This window comes from Sarcophilus harrisii, chromosome 2 (assembly GCF_902635505.1).
Source record: "Sarcophilus harrisii chromosome 2, mSarHar1.11, whole genome shotgun sequence".
NCBI classification, from domain to species: domain Eukaryota; kingdom Metazoa; phylum Chordata; class Mammalia; order Dasyuromorphia; family Dasyuridae; genus Sarcophilus; species Sarcophilus harrisii.
Genome location: NC_045427.1, coordinates 331211797 through 331230081, shown reverse-complemented (window position 1 = coordinate 331230081; position 18285 = coordinate 331211797). Strand labels below are relative to the sequence as shown.

General features: G+C 36.0%; 1 protein-coding gene across 6 annotated transcripts in view; it reads left to right on the top strand.

The window, feature by feature from the left end:
• The window catches only part of BAZ1A (bromodomain adjacent to zinc finger domain 1A), a 198075-nt gene that overhangs the window by 79304 nt on the left and 100486 nt on the right, over positions 1-18285 (top strand). For 2 of the 6 annotated variants that reach the window (XM_031952858.1, XM_031952857.1), the window contains exon 1: positions 13410-13896. In XM_031952858.1, the coding sequence (XP_031808718.1) occupies positions 13784-13896 (113 nt within the window). In that variant the 5' untranslated portion in view covers positions 13410-13783. Of the gene's footprint in view, positions 1-12368; positions 13174-13406; positions 13897-18285 lie in introns of those variants that run through there. The other 4 variants (XM_031952854.1, XM_031952853.1, XM_031952855.1 and 1 more) reach the window with 4 other exon arrangements.

The window sequence follows — 18285 nt, the reverse complement described above, 5'->3', positions numbered from 1 at the left end:
AGGGTTTTTTTGATATTCAGTTTATTTTCTGCCTAAATTTTAATATTTTCTAAATGCTCATTTTCGTTTTGTCAGTTTTTATTATTTTTAAATGAATATTTAATTAATTAATTTGCTCCTCCTCCTTTTTGTTAATATGTTTTTAGGGGTCATAAGACTGCTTTAGCTGCATCACAGAAATCTTAGCATATTGATTATCTTTGTAAGGTTCCCATTTCCAATTATAGACTTTCTACCTTTCTCTTCTTGGAAAGAGTTATTTATCGGGTCTCTTCCTACCAGAGAAAGGAGATTTCACTTAGCTTCTTCACACATTTTCCCATAGGTCCTCTTCTTTTTGAGCAAGTACTGCACATATTTTTTCTTTAATATTAACCTTGGGCTTGATTATGGTTTCCCTCTGTTGTTTTCTTTCTTGAGTTCCTTTTCTTTTTTGTGGGTGTGGAATAGTGTTCAATTTTAAGAATTTTTCCTGATCACTTCTATATAAGTTGTTGTTTGTCAATAGAAGTGTTTATTTCAATTAAGTTTTTGTTAATGATTTTGATGAGGCTTTACTAGGCCTCTTGAGAATTTGCAGCACTTTTTTCTTCTAGAGATCATTTGTGAATTCTTTTGGCACTTTCTTTTCTGTGTTCATAAGTTTTTGGCAGTTTTATTATTTTTTCCATTATGGTACTCAAGTTTTTCAAGTTCATTCTTCTGGGAGACTCATAATGTTTAAATTGTCTCAATATCTCAATCTTTTCAAGTTCAACATGTTTTACTTGTGTAAAGGTTGTTTTCTTTTAAAATGTTTTGTCTTTTTTCTCTTATTCTGGGTTGTCCTTTACTTCTGTATATGTGAATTCCTAATCAATTATCTGTTTTGTTGTTTTGCTACTGTGGATTTAAATTTTTCTATTCTGCTAAGTATTGCTGTAGTAAGTGTTACAAATTCTGCTTTAATACATGTTATTCAGTTCAACAATTCAAGAACATCTGTTCATAGTCTCTTGGGAATTTACAAGGTCAATTGCCTTCTTAGGTAATTGTTCATAGATATCTGAATTAATTTTAGGTATCTAGAGGCCATATAGTCTCTTTGACCTTTAATATCTTCCTGTTGGTTTTCCAGTTCTTGTGCTTTTAAATAAGTTTATTTCTTTTGGAAATTTTTATTAAACTTAGTCTTTTTCCTTTTCTTTCCATCATTTATTTTGATTCCTTTTCCTGTGATGACAATTTTCTATGGCCTATTGGGCAATTCATGTTCTATTGGCCTTGGTCTCTTAATGAAAGTAACTTTTGCAGTGGACAGAGATACCCATAGTTTAATGGTAGTTCTTTTTTTCAAGTTAGGTGGAATCTCACACAGACATGCTGGCATAGTTATCTCTATTCTTTAGTTCTCTGGCTGACCACTTTTATAACAAAGATAACTTTAATTCCATCAAAAGCAAGACTCATCTGTGGAGATACATAGTGGCAGATGGAGGAGAAACAGGCAGAGTTGAGTTCTATTGTAAGTCTGTGAATGAGCTTTGTATAGTCTTGCCAAAAAGTGGTGGCTATTGCAGGAAGGGGTGCTAAATGAGTATATTAGAGATTAGAAATTAGCCTTCTCTGCTTTTAGTTCATCAGGTTGTTATCCCATTAAGATTCTTGGTTTCATCCTGTGGAGGTAATCTGAAATCCCCTTATATCTTGAACATAATTCTTATTTTGGAAAGGTTTGAAAAGTTATGACAGAGAAAGTATCTAGTCTTTCATCTAGCTGATCACATAATAAAAAGTAGTTTCAAAGCTTGTGAGTCTTTTCAGTCTTCCTCATTCTTGTCATTTCTCATACTGTAAACCTTTTTATCTTCATTGATACTTCTTTTATGTGTTTTTGTGCAACTACTTTTTCTTGCTTCTCTCCTTATCTTTTGATGAAATTGAAGTTATCTTTGTTACAAACATGTAAAATACACTGCAAAAGTAATTTCCCGTCATTTATTTTGAACATGTATTTGAAAAAGTAAAACACTACTAAAAATACTAAAAAAAAATCAGTTGTATTTGACTTTTTAAAAATTTTTAGTAGTGTTTTACTTTTTCAAATACATTCAATGACAGTTTTCATCATTCACCTTTACAAAAATCTTGTTTCAAATTTTTCTCCCTTTTGCCTTTCCTTGCTCCCCAAGATAGCAAGCAATCTGATATAGGTTAAACATAATTACATAATTCTTCTAACCATATTTTCACATTTATCATGCTGCACAAGAAAAATCACATCAAAAGAAAAAAAAAAACACAAGAAAGAAAAAACCAAGCAAACAAACAACAAAAAATAAAGGTGAAAATACTATACTTTCATTTATATTCAGTCTCCATAGTTCTCTCTAGATGTGGATGGCACTTTATATCACAAGTCTTTTGAAATTGCCTTGAATTATAGAAATTTTATTGTTGAAAGAGTCAAGGTATTTAACTCTTTGTGACCCTATCTGGGATTTTCTTGGGCAAAAGTAATGGAATAATTAGCTATTTCTTTATCCAGATCATTTTAAAGATGAGGAAACTGAGGCAAATGGGGTTAAGTGACTTGCCCGGAGTCATATAACTAATTAGTATCTGCAGCTAGATTTGAATTCAGGAAGGTGTATCTTCCTGACTTAGCTACCCAGAGAGTTTCTCTGATTATCAGTTATTAATAAAAATCACATATTTATAAATTATTTTTTCTGTCATCTGCATATACATGTGTGTAGCTTTTCAGTCCTCAGATTAGAATCAAAGTCTGATCAGTACAGAGCTTTAGATCCCTGTCTTATTTGAATGCTGTGTATTTTTAGCTAGTTGTACATTTATTTTATTCTTCTCTGCCCCCTCTTTTTGGTAGAGAATCAGACATATTAAATATAATCATTCATGAGCCACCATGGCTTTTTCATGTGAAGTGAAAATAAGTATAGTAACAACTTAAAGAGCAAGGAAAAATTATATAAAAGCTTTTATCTAATATTGACCTTTGAAAATTCAAAACCTTGTGTTTTAATTTTTCCCTTCCTCCCTCATCCCTTCCCCTAGATGACATGTAATCCAATATATGGTAAATGTGGCAAAAATATATGTTAAATACAAAATAAGCATATATATAAAATTATCTTGCTGCACAAGAAAAATTGGATCAAAAAGTAAAAAAATAAATGAGAAAGAAAATAAAATTCAAGCAAACCATAACAAAGAGTGAAATGCTATGTTGTAATCTACCCTCAGTTCCCACAGTCTTCTCTCTGGGTGCAGATGGCTTTCTTCATTACAAGATCATTTAAACAGGCCTGAATCATCTCATTGTTGAAAAGAGCCACATCCGTTGCTGTGTACACTGATCTCAGAACAAGTGAAGTTCTGTTCACTTCATTTAGCATCAGTTCATATAAATCTCTTCAGGTTTCTCTGAAATCATCCTGCTGATCATTTCTTATAGAACAATAATATTCCATAACATTCATATATCATAACTTATTTAGCCACTCTGCAACTGATGAGCATCCATTCAGTTTCCAGTTTCCGGCCACTACAAAAAGGGCTGCTACAAACATTTTTGCACATGTGGGTCCTTTTCCCCTAGGAGATGATTCAACAATTAACAAAAGTAATTTAGCCATAGTAGAAGGATATTTGACAAGGACAGACATTCACCTGGACCAAAGCTTCCTTGCCTGAGTTGCTTCTCATTTTGTATAAATCAAACATCAGAGAGAGCACCTTGGAGGTTCTTACAGTTGTTTTGTATTCAGGTGACAATAAATAAGATGCCAACAGTCTGATCTTTCAGTCCTCTCAACCAACCAAATCTCAAGAATGATCTCAATATCTTTATGGCAAGAAGCTTTATTCTGACTATTGGATATTATATGGGTAGCAAAGTGGAGGGGCTAATCAATTTTATATTGAGCAATAGGCTAGTTTGGGCTTTTGCCACTAGATATGCTAATATCCATTTTTTTTGCATTTAGGTTTCAGTGCTGCTAGGGCCCATGCCTGTGCACTCTGACAGAAATTGTTACTCCCTGTGCTGGGACAGAACCTGAACTATTCTGTCCTGGGCTGAGATAGTATTGCAGTGATTCTGATCATCAATATACTCCTACTTCTTGAGCCTAACTCCATCTCCCTATTTTAGGCTTGACTTTACCCATATCCAGGCAGAGGACTGCATTTGGCCTATTTTATCATTGTTGTCCTGTGCTTGCTGAGAGGATATGCTGCAGGCCAGCTTTGCTGGTCTACCACAGTTGGTGAGGTCAGGAACTACCATAGCTGCTAGTTAGGCAACTTTAAAGGATTCTGGCTAAATTTTCCAGGACTTGGATCCCCCCTCAGTAGTCAATGTATCTAAAACAGGAAATTATTCCTAAACAGGAAATTATTCATGTTTATTTGACACCCTTCCCTCATTGAGGAACCCATGAACTACTGGCAAGTTTAGAAAACATGTTCTAGTCTCTACTCTATTACCTGTCTACCCATATCAGAATTTTCCACCTATGCTTAGGCAGCAACACAAAGCAAAACAAAAAAATAAGGCCAGATATTTTTTGTGCTCTATTTGCAATAGATGGGCCCAAGGCTACCTCTAGAGTATGCAGGGCCTCAGAAAAATTTGGGGGGCGATAACAGTTTTACTAAAATTACAAAATTCATAGGTCCTTATAACATTGGTTTATCATTGAAGATCTAGAATAATTTTCTAGTATTTACTTTTTCATGAAACATATTATGAGGGGCAGCTAGGTGGTACAGTGGATAAAGGACCAGCCTTGAAGTGAGGAGTATCTGAGTTCAAATCTGGTCAAGACACTTAACACTTCCGAGCTGTGTGGCCCTGGGCAAGTCACTTAACTTCAATTGCCTCAAAAAAAAAATAAAGGCAAGCATATTATGATTTAAAATAAGGGAATTAAACAGAGTTAAAAGTCATTTTAACATCTAAATTTGAATTACTACTATAGTCTCTATGGTTAACTAGGTGTTGCTGTAGAATGCCAAGCCTAGAGTAAGGAAGACCTGAGTTCAAATCCAACCTCAGTTATGTACAAGCTGTGTGACCTCTGGGCAAGTGATTTAACCCAGTTTGCCTCAGTTTCCTCATCTGTAAAATGAGCCGGAGAAGGAAATAGCAAATCACTCCAATCTTTGCCAAAAAAAAAAAAAAAAAAATCCCATATGGGGTCATAACTGAAATGACTGAACAACATTTATAGTGCATTTAAACACTTGAGTTACAGTCCATGCACGGGCTATCACTGATGGATTCAATGAAATTCAATAAACATTTATTAGGTGCCTACTATATATCAGGCATTGTGCTAAGTATTGAGGATATCTGGAAAGTTTTGAACCCTCTATAAATGAAAGTTTTGGGATGCTCTACAGTTAAAGAAGAGAAAGGGCACTGATAGAATTGAAAATGTATTAAGTATCAAAAACTGAGTCAATATACACAGGGAAGTATGATGTTGATGTTCTGTGGAATAAAAATCAAACAGGAAAAAAAACAAAATGAAAAGATGATAGATAATTGAAAGAGGTTAAAAGATAATCTTTTCACCCATCCTCCCACAGGGACACTGAAAATACAAGGAAAATACTTTCTATCTGACATAATGATTCACTTCATTCTTATGCTTCTCACAGTTCCCCAATATACCATAAATGTCTATAACTTCATTTTCATGCAATAGTTAATACTCAGAAATTAGAATACACTGATTATAATCTGCTGTCATTCCACAATAACACACATTCCAAGAAAAACTGAAAATAATTGTACTTTTTGCAACAATATGTGTTTAAAAAAACACAATGCACTTTGCTACTGATTGGAACTCTGTTTTGGTGTATTTTGTATCATCCTCATAGGAGAATGATATCTATATTCATTTTCATGAAGTATATAATATAAAAACTGATTGTGTGAATCTTAGGCTAAAGTTGAAAAATTATTAATTTTTTAGTGTTACATGTATTGACAATAAAAATAATGCATGTAATTGTAAGTTGACATTTTTTGCTAACAGGGTTGCAGTTTTCAAAATTGACAAAGATTGTTTTGACTGTTTTTGTACCCCAAGTGTTTATTAAGTACAGTGCTTGGCACATAGTAAGCTCTTGATAAATGATTGTTGCTTGAATGAATACTTGTACATTTTATATTAAGGTTTAAAAGTTATTTTTTAGCATTGCTTGTTGTATTGACAATAAAAATAAAGCAGAGAATAGAATGTTAATATTATTGCTTTTATATTTTGTAGTAACCTTTTTAAAAAAATCTAAAATACAATGTGCATTTTTATTATTAAAATAATCAGGTTGTCTTAAGTGTATCAAAGATATAAAAATTTTATGAAGTTAAGTGGAATATAACATTTCAATTGCTAATACAAACTTATAACAGTATTTTCACATTAAAAATTGCATTTTACCTTGGTTTTTTTTGCACTGTTTCCAAGAATTTAAACACATAGGAAAGGAAGCAATACAAAACTTAAAATATTTTTGTATATTTGTATGCATACAAAATATACACAAGCTATTCAGCGTGTAGCATAGGAGACAGCCATTGTTCTATAAAATATGATTAGATAGTGTGTGTATGTGTGTGTACTTTTAATTGTAACTGTCAATCTATCCCTACTTTAGATGAGAGAATTTTAAATCTTAAATACAGTTGCAGACATACATTAATGAGTATGATATTTTTTGAAAGTCAATTTGAAGAAATTATTTTTACTATTAAGAATTTATGTAAAGCATCACAAACTTTAAACAACCAAATCAATGCAAGACATACTAGATTCTAGATTGCATTTAGAGATGCAAATACATGGCATCAAAAGTAGTTAATTGCTTACAACATTAAGATTATATTACTGATATCAATTTTTAATGACTTGAAATTAATATTTTAGTGAAATATGTTTTATATTATTAATAAAACATTCTAAAATTGCCTTTTCACCTTTATTTTCTTTTTGATGTCCATTTCTGTTTTCCTAATGCTAGTGTAGTAGCACATGTATGTAATTTATAAATTAATAACATTTTTTACTAACAGGGAACACCTGTCAAAATAGTTTGGATAAATGTTCCATTAGGGCAGAGACTCAGTTTTGCCTATTTTTTGTACCCCAAGGGCTTAAGCACAGTGCTTGGCACATAGTAGACATTTAATAAATAAATGATAATTGCTTGAAAGAATATTGGCACCACCTTTATAACATATAATACAGCACAATTGGTTGCCTTAATTTGTTTTTGATCACTTCTATTTCCCATGTAACAATTTTCAGAATTTTGTTTTATTTTGCATATTTAATTTTTATCTTAATTTTTAGAGCCTAGGAATAAGTAGAATACTCTATGGGGACTTGTCTAGGACTAAAGATAGAAGGGTACAAATAGCAATTATTTCTCCTTGGATGGAGGAATGCAACTGGGGCCTGGGATTTGAGCTCTGCACTTTCCTTACTGGTGAAGGAAAGAGGGAGAGTAGATATTGATTCAGTACCTTAGAAAATTTAAATGGAGCATGGAAATTGGCAATTCATCCATTATCCATAATTCTAGAAAGGGCCATAGCTGAAATTTGAACTGGAATTATTCTCCTTGTGGATTATGTCTATCCACTTCTAGTCTTCCCTCTGAGCAATAAAGAATGAGAAAATGTTTCAAATCTAAATGTAGTATTTTCAAAGTTTTAAGATGGTGATTAAGATATCTACTCTAGGTAGTGGAGGGAGCCAGATATTTGTTGTTGTTTGTATATCCTTCATTTTGAAAGACTGATATCACAGTGTTGGAGTTAGAGTAGGGTGTGCTTGTCCATGGAAGACATTACCACAGATTGGGCACAAATGATCTGTTTGAACATTTAGAGTGGAAGCAGTTCTGGATTTGTACAGCTATTTTCCTTTGTGCTTCTATGATTTAGCTCATAATGTAAGTTAGAATCCTGTTTTCAACTCTGACCCCAGGCAAGTCACTTAAGCTTTCACCTACCATAGAGGTTAATTGTGAGGACTGAGATAATGCAAGAAAAGTGCTTTAAATGCAACAGATGATGCTGCCTTTATACTTTGTCGTTATACTTAGTTCCATTCCTACACTTTATGGGTGTGGGAGAGAAAAAAGCTTGACTGACTTTGACTACCTATTCTTGCACTTATCTGCCTTTTCTGCTTCATCAAGCAGAGGATTTTATGAATCCAACTTCCAAAGCATCCTGGAAGAATTAGCCACTTTGCAGCCATGGCAGGTTTGTGGGGACAGCTGAAAAAAATCATATCAAGGCAGGTCCTTGGGCTGGCCTCAGGTTTTGCTAAGGGACACATTCCATAGGTTCCTAAGTCAGTGTGAAGGTTTAAAGCAGCTCATGGATTTCCCCACTCTTCTTGAACTTCACTGGTACTGTGGCAGTGACAAGGGAAGTGGGAAGAATTAAACTTATTTGGATAAACCCTAATTAATCACCCTGATGTTGCTAGGAGTTATTTTTGTGGAGTTGAGTTTGTTGAAAGAACAGATATATGAGAACCAAATGTCTTAACTCCAAATCAATTTTTTCCTGCTAAGTTGTATTCTACTAGGTTTTGACATAATTCTGCCTTCCATCACCTCCATTGGGCCTCCTCAGTGTTTGAGGATAGTACAGTGCAAATAACAATGATTTCTTCTTCAATGGGGGAATGTGTTTGAGGTCTGTACTTTATAGGGTTCCTTAGTGGGAGAGGAAGAGGAAGAAAAAAAAAAGAGAGTCAGAGAAGTGTTAGTTCAGAGTTCTGAGATGAATAGAAATTGATGCAGGATATCACCTACTTTCAGTGTTTGTGTATTTGGGAGGGAGGATAGTGTAATTAACAATTTGTCCATTATCCATAATTTCAGAAGTAGAATTATTTTTCAAGCACTTCCTCCAATGACTTAAAAAAAAATCACAAGCATATTTGGCAAAATTCTGGTTGATACTGCAGTGTCAAATGTAAAAAAACAAATCTCAAAAAACTTCCTTCAATTGGGTTAGAAAATTCTACATTCCTAGGGATCTTTCTTGGTTTGCAGTTTTATTGTTATACCACTCCTTAATGACTGGTTCTGTTCATATACAATGATATGACTGTACAATCATTTTTATAAAGCCATTCTATGCTTAACTGTTTTTTCCCCATTCACACACAAACATAACTTCCTTAAAACTGAGAGGATGATTTTTTTCAGTAGACGTTCTCCCAGGAAATTGGGTAATGATAACCATTAGCAAACCATAATCATCCAGTTCCAGGGAGAGCAAAGCAAAATAAATTCTTCTATATTTGTGGGGTTTTTTTTTAATGAAAGGAATATCTCAATTTCTCTAAATTGCATTAATCCAATGTTGCTTTAAAGGTAAACTGAATTATGAGGAAATCTTTTAGTTGAAAGTTAAATTATCAGGCTAGAAGGCCCAGAACAAGATAGTTTAATGCAAATATGTTCTTAGCGACAATAGAGTCTACTCATATTAATCTCTGGTTGAAAGGCTGAAGGAAGTTTATTCTCTTAATTCCTATGAATAGTATAGGTGTCTCACAATAACTACTATTCAGTGCTATCACCAAAAACACAACCAGAAGCATGAATATTAATTTGGGCTGCATTGTCTATCTTTTACTACTTTTACTATCAGTTTATGATGTTCTGGAACTGCATAAACTATACCAATTGTTCTGGGCTGGGTCTGAATAAAGTGAGTGCCCTGATAGTTTAGGTTTGATGTAACAAATTGAGACATCTGGAGATCAGTTAACAAAAACAGATTCAGCCATATTCAAAGAGAACCATATTCAACAAAGAAAGAAATGAAATTGATTTAGCTGAAGAAAGCTCCTTTGCTTGAGTGACCCCAATTGTTTTACATCAGTCACAAATATCATAGAAAGATATCTAGAGCTCCTTGTGGCTGTTTTGGCATTTTGGCATCAAGGGAGAAATGTCAACTGTCTGAATGTTTAGTTGTTCCCCAACTCCAAGTTCCAACAACAACCTCTATATCTGTTAAGAAAAAACTAACCTAACTTGAATAGGGGTAGGAGTTAGGATACTGGGCTTGAGATGGCAGAAGTTAGGAACTGCTCTGAACCTGAAGGTCTTCACTTTTTCACACTTGCACTACTTGCTTCTTTTTTAGTGAAGGAAGCATTTTGTAAACTGTCAAATTTTATGTAAATGTAATCTATTTTAATAATTATTATAAAGATGTAATAATTATGTCTACAGTTATGGGGCAAGAGACAAAGAAGAGAGGAAAAAACATTCTTAGAAATAGAATCAGAAGAATGCAGTGGTATAAGAAGACTCAAGAAACATATTTCTATTTTTACCAGCCTTCAGTTTTTAGCCAAAATGGAATAACTAACCATGGTACTTTATTTCATCACGGCAGATAGGGATACTTATAGTCAGATGATTTTGAGCCAGAGGTCCCATTTATTCTAGTGAATTTAAAATTAAAACATGGAGGAAACAAGTCTTTAATTGTCCCCCTTCTTTCTTTTTATTAATTGTCCTTTAATTTTAATTAATTTAATTTTTCTTTTAATTGTCCCCCCCTATTCTTTCACACTTTTTTAAAACTTAATTTAAAGGTACTTAAAAAATTAAACATAACTTTGTCTTTCCTCTTTATTGCAATCAATGTTCTCCTGTCTTTTCACTTTTACTTTCATGGTTTCTTTTATATTACCATTTTTTGACAAAAAATGCTTCTTTCATGCTAATGGCTTATCGTTAACTGTTGGAGAATGATGCCTTTTCATTATCAAAAGAAAATCTAATCATTCAAATATATAAAAAGACTAACTTTTGAAAAATGCCTAACATAATTATGATAAAAAAAGAATCAAGTATATATATATATATATATACTTATACATACATATAACTTATATATATGTTAATACTTATTAAGTATTTTGAAATTTTTTTTGTTTAGGTTTCTGTAAAATGACTTTAAATGGCATGTAAGCATGTTGTCGACATAAATCAGTTTGGTTTGGTTTCATTACCATTATGATTTTCTAAACTTAAATTCACTACAGATAACTATTATTTTAGTTAACAAATATTTATTTAAATAGCATATACAGTACAAGGAAATACTGTATTAGCTGAAGTACTATGAAAGTTTGTGTAAGAGAAAATTCATCTTTTTGAAAATTAACATTATAAAGTTATATTTCTGCTTCTGCTAACAAAATTAATGGAATTATTGACAATGAGACCAAGAATCCTATATACAAATGAAATTTTGTGGCTTAGGATATCTTAAGATTTGGGGCTTTCAGACTGGTTCTAATCCTGAGTACCTGTTCCAATTAGTTTTTCTCTGGAAAATTTCCAAATACACTCATTATAAAGCTCAAATTATGTTTCCCCCAAATATGGACAATAACAATCCTCCTCCTCCCCCTTAGTCTTTCCCATTAGACTTGCATTGCCTAAGCAACTCAGAAATATGGAGGAAGAGTAACAAGGTCTAGATCTATTTGCCTCCTCAGGATGATACCTAGTAATCAGGTACCTCCATTAGGGGCCAGATATATCATTATCTTTTTCTCTGAAGCATTCTGTTGATGAAATCTTTCTTTAGGAGGCTAGTGGGCCAGAGTACTACTTTCGGAGAACATTTGAATTTGGTGTTTGAATTTGGCAAACCCCAAGACTGGGAAAGTTGATTTTAAGGTTTGTCTCCTCTTGGGTCACAGGCAAGTTCTTGTTTATTGCTAATTCAGTGTTGACATACTTTGGGCAAGTAAAGTCTTTGCTTTGGAACTCTAGTGCCTGACCTGTGCTCAGAAAACAGGTGGAAAGCAAATAAAAATTTGAAGTCTCCTCTCAGCTGCCTGGGCAAGCACATAAGCAAGCTATTTAAGCCATGTGCTGCTTTTTCTGATAGTCACCATTAAATTGTTGGGAAATGGAGTTGGTGGGGAGAAATCCTAAAAGATACAAGGAAAGTTAGAAAGGGAGTATTAAAAATAAAAAGAATGCCTATTTTATGAGGCTATGAAAGGAGTGATATATCTTCTTAAAAATATTTCCACCTGATACTTGGTTGTCAATCTCCTTGGAGACAGTTTCCTCACTTGGAACCTGAGTGCTTTGTTCTTTCAGAAAGGTAGTAATGCAACATATACCTTCCGTGAATGGGGAGTGGTTCAAAGTTAACTCTGTAATCATTTCAAACTACACTTTTTATATGTGTGAACTAAAAGCTTACAGATCAGATCTGAAGATTAGAATAATCAGAAAATTTGAAAAACAAATGTTAATATACTTAAGGAAACCCTTTGGTGTAGCAATTTTGTCTCATGGTAAAACATTTTACTTAAACTCATTTGGTTCAGTCATTAATTACCCTATGATCTAGAACAAGTCACTTAACTTCTTTAGGATGTGGAGGTTTGAACTAAATGATGATCTTCATGCAGTTTCTTCTTGTGGCTGAATTATTATTCTTGAGTGAATTATTCTCCAGCTACATTTTCCCCCAAGGAGCAAGTTGCCACAAGTAAAATTTCTTAAAAGATAGTAATTCTAATTTTTAAAGCTTCAAATAATTTCCCCCTTTTTATTTATTTCTATCTTTTACACTCAAAAGTATGTTGAATCCCTTTTCTCCAATGTACTGTAACACTTTGGTCGCAACTTTTGAGTTTGAATACTTGTTAGCCATATACTTGTGAAAACAAGTTCTTTCCCGGATCTTTAGACTCATCTCAAACATGGAGGATGCTTCTGATACTTCACAAAGAATTGCTTCATTCATTAATAATGTAACTCTCCCAAGCTTCTCTTTAGCTTTCTAACTCTTCCTGAAGCAGTAACAAACTATGAAAGTCATTGAGCAGCCAATAAAAAGGTAGAAGAGGGACGTGCAAAGCTCCTCCCCAGAGTTCTTCCTCCTTTAGAGTCGAAAGTAGATAAACACAGAAACTTCCTAGGAGCTAAGAGTAGGGCAAGTGGCAGTGAGATCTATCATACTCTAATCAAGTAGGAGGGAAAAGAGAACGAGGAAGAATATAAGCGGTCTCCAGAGGAACCTCGCTTTTCTCCTCCTCGGTAGTTAGGAAGGCAGAGAAGTGGCGTTTTTTGTGACTACAGGTAAGGAAGAGGAGACGTGTATCTGGGAATTGGGCTAATGTCAGTTGGGTGGAAAAGTGGGCAGAAGAGACAAAACCCGAGAGGAACTGGATCCCGAGGTTTCCTTCAAAGCACCCTGCCTCTCTTTAGCGCTATGTGTGCCTGGCTGGGTTGGGGGTGGGGAAGCTGTCCATACCGCCGGCTGCGGTTAAGCGTCAGAGCCCCATTGTGAGCGAGGAGGGGAGGAGGGGAAGAAGAGAAGAGGGAGAGGAAAAGGAGGAGGAGGAGGGGGAAAGGAGGAAGTGGAGGAAGAGAGGGGAGAAAGAGGAGGAGACTCAGGAGGTGGATACGCGGGGTGGGGGATCCGCGGCGGCAAGGATAGCGCTCTCATTCACTCCCTGGGGCCGCCGCCGCCGCCGCCGCCGCCGCCGCCAGCAGCAGCTGTGCGAAGGAGCTGGTCAGTCACACAAAAGAAGCGCACGATTTTGCCTACGCCCTCTGCTGCCCTCGGTCCGGGAGAGCCGGACGGCCCCCACCTGACCGGCTTCTCCCCTACCCCCTCTAATTTTGTTAGGGAAGTAGGACGAGCGTGGGCGGCCGAGGGTCCGGGCCAACACGCGGGCGAGAAGAGATGCCGCTGCTGCATCGAAAGCCGTTTGTGAGGCAGAAGCCGCCGGGGGATCTACGGCCCGACGAGGAAGTTTTCTACTGTAAAGTTACCAACGAGATCTTCCGCCACTATGAGTAAGAGCCGGGACGGGGTGCCGGGTGGGGGAGGGCAGTTTGGGGGCGCTTCTGGCGCGCTTCTCTGGTCTTTTTTCAACCCTCCTTATAGCTCCTTTTGTCTCGGCTCACCCCTTCGAGATTGGAGGGCGTCTGGCGGGTGATGGAAAGGGGACTGGCTCCTGCGGAGCTCACGCGGTTGTCCTCAGAGATTCTGCCCGAGCCGGCTGGGGCGGTCGTGGCCCTGATTCGAGAACTGGGCAAGAGACGGTAATGAAAGGCGTAGAGGTGGGGGAATCCCAGCGCGGCAGCCCGCAGGGCGCGCTGGGGGCGAGGGGGAGCTTTGGGGCCGGCGCCCCGCAGTTCTGCCCTGGGGACCTGCCCCCGCCCTCTGGTGCGAACCGTGCAGCCCCGACGCCGGTAGTCCCAGCTCCCGGACGCTGCGGCCGGCGCTGCCCGGCTCCCGGCCCACGCGAAGGAATCCCGCCCCCTGAGGTTGGAAGCGGCGGGTGGAGCTCGCTTACTTTCTGTGCTTTAGTCGAGGATTTGACGTTGGTGCTGTCGGTTGGCGGCTCCGCGCAGTGGGTGCGGGGACGGAACCGTAAAGAGAGGGAAGTGAAAATTGTAGGTTCTTATGGGGCCGCTTGGCGTGTGGGATTTGGATTTCTGTTCTGCCGGCTTCTTGGGAGGTAGAATCACTGAAGGTGCTTCTGAAGCCTGGGGAGACTTTAAAAACTAGGAAGGCCGTAAGTTTCCCGCCCCTCGCCCTTCCGTCAATTAGCATTTCCGGCCTTCTCCCCCTCCTCTCGGGGGAACTGAGGCCAGGAAAGAAATCGGGGGAGGCGAGAATGAGGGTGAGAGGAGCCGTAGCCCTCCCTCGCACCCCGTAGGGCAGTTTTGTATTTGACTCCAGCTGACACCTTTTGGTGTAGAGACTATTGTTTTAATAAGAATATCACTAAGGCTCGTGTCTTTTCTGTCCCCACATTTACAGGACAGATTCAGATTACCGGTCTTCAAGCTGAATTCCCTTGAATTCATATTGATAAGAGTCTGGCCACTTTTCTCCTTACCCATTTATCCAAAAAGGGGGGTGGGGTGTGTGTGTGTGTGTGTGTGTGTGTGTGTGTGTTGTGCGTTTGCGCTGAGACACACCACGTTGTCGACTTCCCGGTTGAGTACGGGCTGTGAAAGTTTGGAGTGGTTTAGGAGCGCATATCCTTTCCCTTAAGGAATATGTTGGGATTAGATTATTCCAAGATTACTTTAGACATTTATTGTGATAAGAGAGTTTTTTCTTTTTTTGTTTTTCACACCCACAAAAAAAAAGTGAAAGTTAAAGATTTATGACTTTAAATAAATGTGCTAGTGTAAAATAACAATCATTGACTCTAACATTTATTGTTAATCAAATAAGTTTTCTCGGTAACTCCTAAAAGAAATTAGATTAATTTGGCTGCCATTGAATTGTAGTTGTGTCTTTAGTTGAATGGATCTTTTTCTTTAAGGGTTAAAATGTACTTTGTATTTTCCTTTTTAATTGTTGCAAAGGATATTGCAAAATTATTGTCAAGGCACTTAGATGGAATGGAATTAAATTGTGCACTTGAAATCTTGATTAAAGTTAACCTTTTAAAGGTCATGTGCCAGTATTTGGGGGAAGGTTTACTGTTCTTAAAAGATTATATACCACTTTTTCTTGCAAGATGAAAATTAATATATTTAGTGTTAGAATAGTATATTTTGAACTAAATATGGAAGCATTCAGGATACTGATTTTACTGATTTCTAAAAACTTTCTTAAACATTTAAACACTCCATTAAAGCCCTTTTCCTTTGAACAAATTTTTTCTGGTTCTTCCTATCCTCTTCTCTTTTTTTAAAACAGTTAAGAGAAATACTGGATTTTAGAGACTTATGTTTGATATGAATTCAGGCAGATACAGCTATAATCAGTTTAATATATTGTTTATGAAAAAATGTCATTGATGATTCCGTCTGATGTTAATTTAAAATCTTGTGTGTGAGCTTGAAATGGCAAACAATTTTTAATACTATTAAGATTTTTCTGACTATAGATAAGGGTAGGACTAGTGATACTGATGAGCAAATTCCCTCTTTGCTTTAGGTGGGCATGCTCTTTGCAAGTGTTATACTTTTTGGGGTTGCCTAGAGTATTGACAGGTTAAGATGATTTTCTCAGTCATTTGCAAAGAACCATTCTGTGTCAGATGTAAGTCAGATGTAAGCTCTTCCTGGCTCCCAACTTTCCAGTGTCTCAGCTTTGAAATATAGATATAATTTATCCACATTTACCCTCGCCCACTATAACTCATCATTTGCCAAATATTGCAACATTTCTACCTTTACAAGTCATTTCTCTTATCCCATTTTTTCTATCCATTCACAAAGCTAGCAGTTCAGGCCTTTATTACCTCTTACCTAGATTACTGATGAAATCTCCTATTAGTAAATGGGTAATTACATAAAACATGTCCTTCCATATGCCAGGCATTGTGCTGGAAAAAGAGATACAAACAAGGAAACCCATCTCACCTTGCACTTAACTTATGTTCTAATGGGCAATAAGTACTTATAAAATACATCAAGCATAAAAATAAACTGAATAAATGCAAATATGTAAAATACATTTTGGATGTTAGGGGAAAATAGAAAAAGGGTTCTGACAGGATAGTTTTAGATTTTTCTTAAATTAAGAAGAGAGACCTCCCAGCCTCAAGTCTCCTCTCTACCCTAATACTAATACATCTATTAAATGTTATTGCCAAAGTCATTTTCTTAACCATAGATCTGATTGTTTAACTTTGCTCAGTCAGCTGAGTTCCTATTATCTCTAGATTCAAATGTAAATTCCAATGTTTAGTTTTTAAAGTTCTCCATAAGGTAAGTGATCCTAACTTATAATTTCTTGTCTCATTGGACAAGAAAATAATTGAACTCTCTTGGATTTTACAGTCTAGCCAAACAGGCCTTCCACTTCCTCACATTATAGTCCATCTCGTTTCTATTCTAAATACCTGGAATGTACCCTATCAGCTCTGCCTCATAATTGCCTTTCGTCCTTTACATGTAGTTCAGGTACCAAATTCTGCTTGAACTTGCTTCAGCTTGCCTTCCCTGCCAAACCTAAGTTGTGTTTATTTAATGTATATTTGTATTTAATTTATATTTCATTTTACATATGCATGTATGTGTATAGTATATGTATAGAATTAATTTCTACTCACAAGGCATTTATGTCCCAGTGGAAGAGATAATAAGTATATGTATACACACGTACATGTGTGTACGTGTGCTTTTAATTTTCACTGAGACATAATCTCCTTAGAGTAGAAATGGTTAAATTATTTTGGCTTTTAGCCATCTAACACAGTCACCAAGTAGTTGTTTAATAAGTATTCATTATTATTTTGATTGGCCCCAGTTCTAACTACTATTTGTCTACCCTAGATTTTTGAATACTTTTTCATACCAGTAGGCTCTATATAATTTGATTTGTCTAGGGATTTTTACTGAAACATCAACATCCTCCTCATTTTGCAGATCCTGTGATGTTCATGGTCACACAGCTTTGGAAGTACCAGAGTCAGAGATCTGAACTCCAAATTCATCAGGCTTCAAATTCAGCACTCTTTTCCATGTCTTCTACCTGGTTTTTTCTTTTCTTAAAAAAAAGTTTTTACAAATGCAGTGTTTAAAAAAAAAAAAAAGTTCCACATAATCTTAGCTTTTGCACAGATTTAGAGGAACTATCGAATGGAAACTTACTAAATTTTCACTCATTAGATTCATTGGTTTGTTTATTTTAAAATGAGGCTTGTTAAGATTGTAAGGTAAGGAATTTTAGAAATTATTGAAAGTTGATCCTAAGATTTTTGTTTTTGAAAGGGGAGGAGCAGCTGTGGCATAGTAGATAGAAACATGGTAGAGATTAAGATGTGTCATAGGTTTAGTTTCTGACATGCTAAGGCTGTGTGACCCTGGGCATATCACTTTACTTTTTTCTGTCAGGCAACTCTCCAAGATTGTTGAGTTACAGAGAAGGTACAGCCCTGGATTGGTAGAGGGAAATCTAAGGTCCATTTCCTATCTCTTAAGAGGAACTTATTAAGCAGCTAATTGTATACAAGGGTAATTAATATCACATATTATTAATATGCTCTTATGACCTGGCATTTACTTACTATATTTCACTGTAGGAGGAAGTCAAATAGCTGAATCCTTGGACATCATGTTAGGCAGTTCTCTAAGCTGTAGAGAAATTGCAGCTTTATATATAAAAGAGATGAAATCGGGGTTCACCTAAAAAATTACAAGTGTTGTCATAAATTGGGAGGTGCTTTTTTAGATCATCTGGTTCAACCCTCTAATTTCTTTGAAGTGTATGCT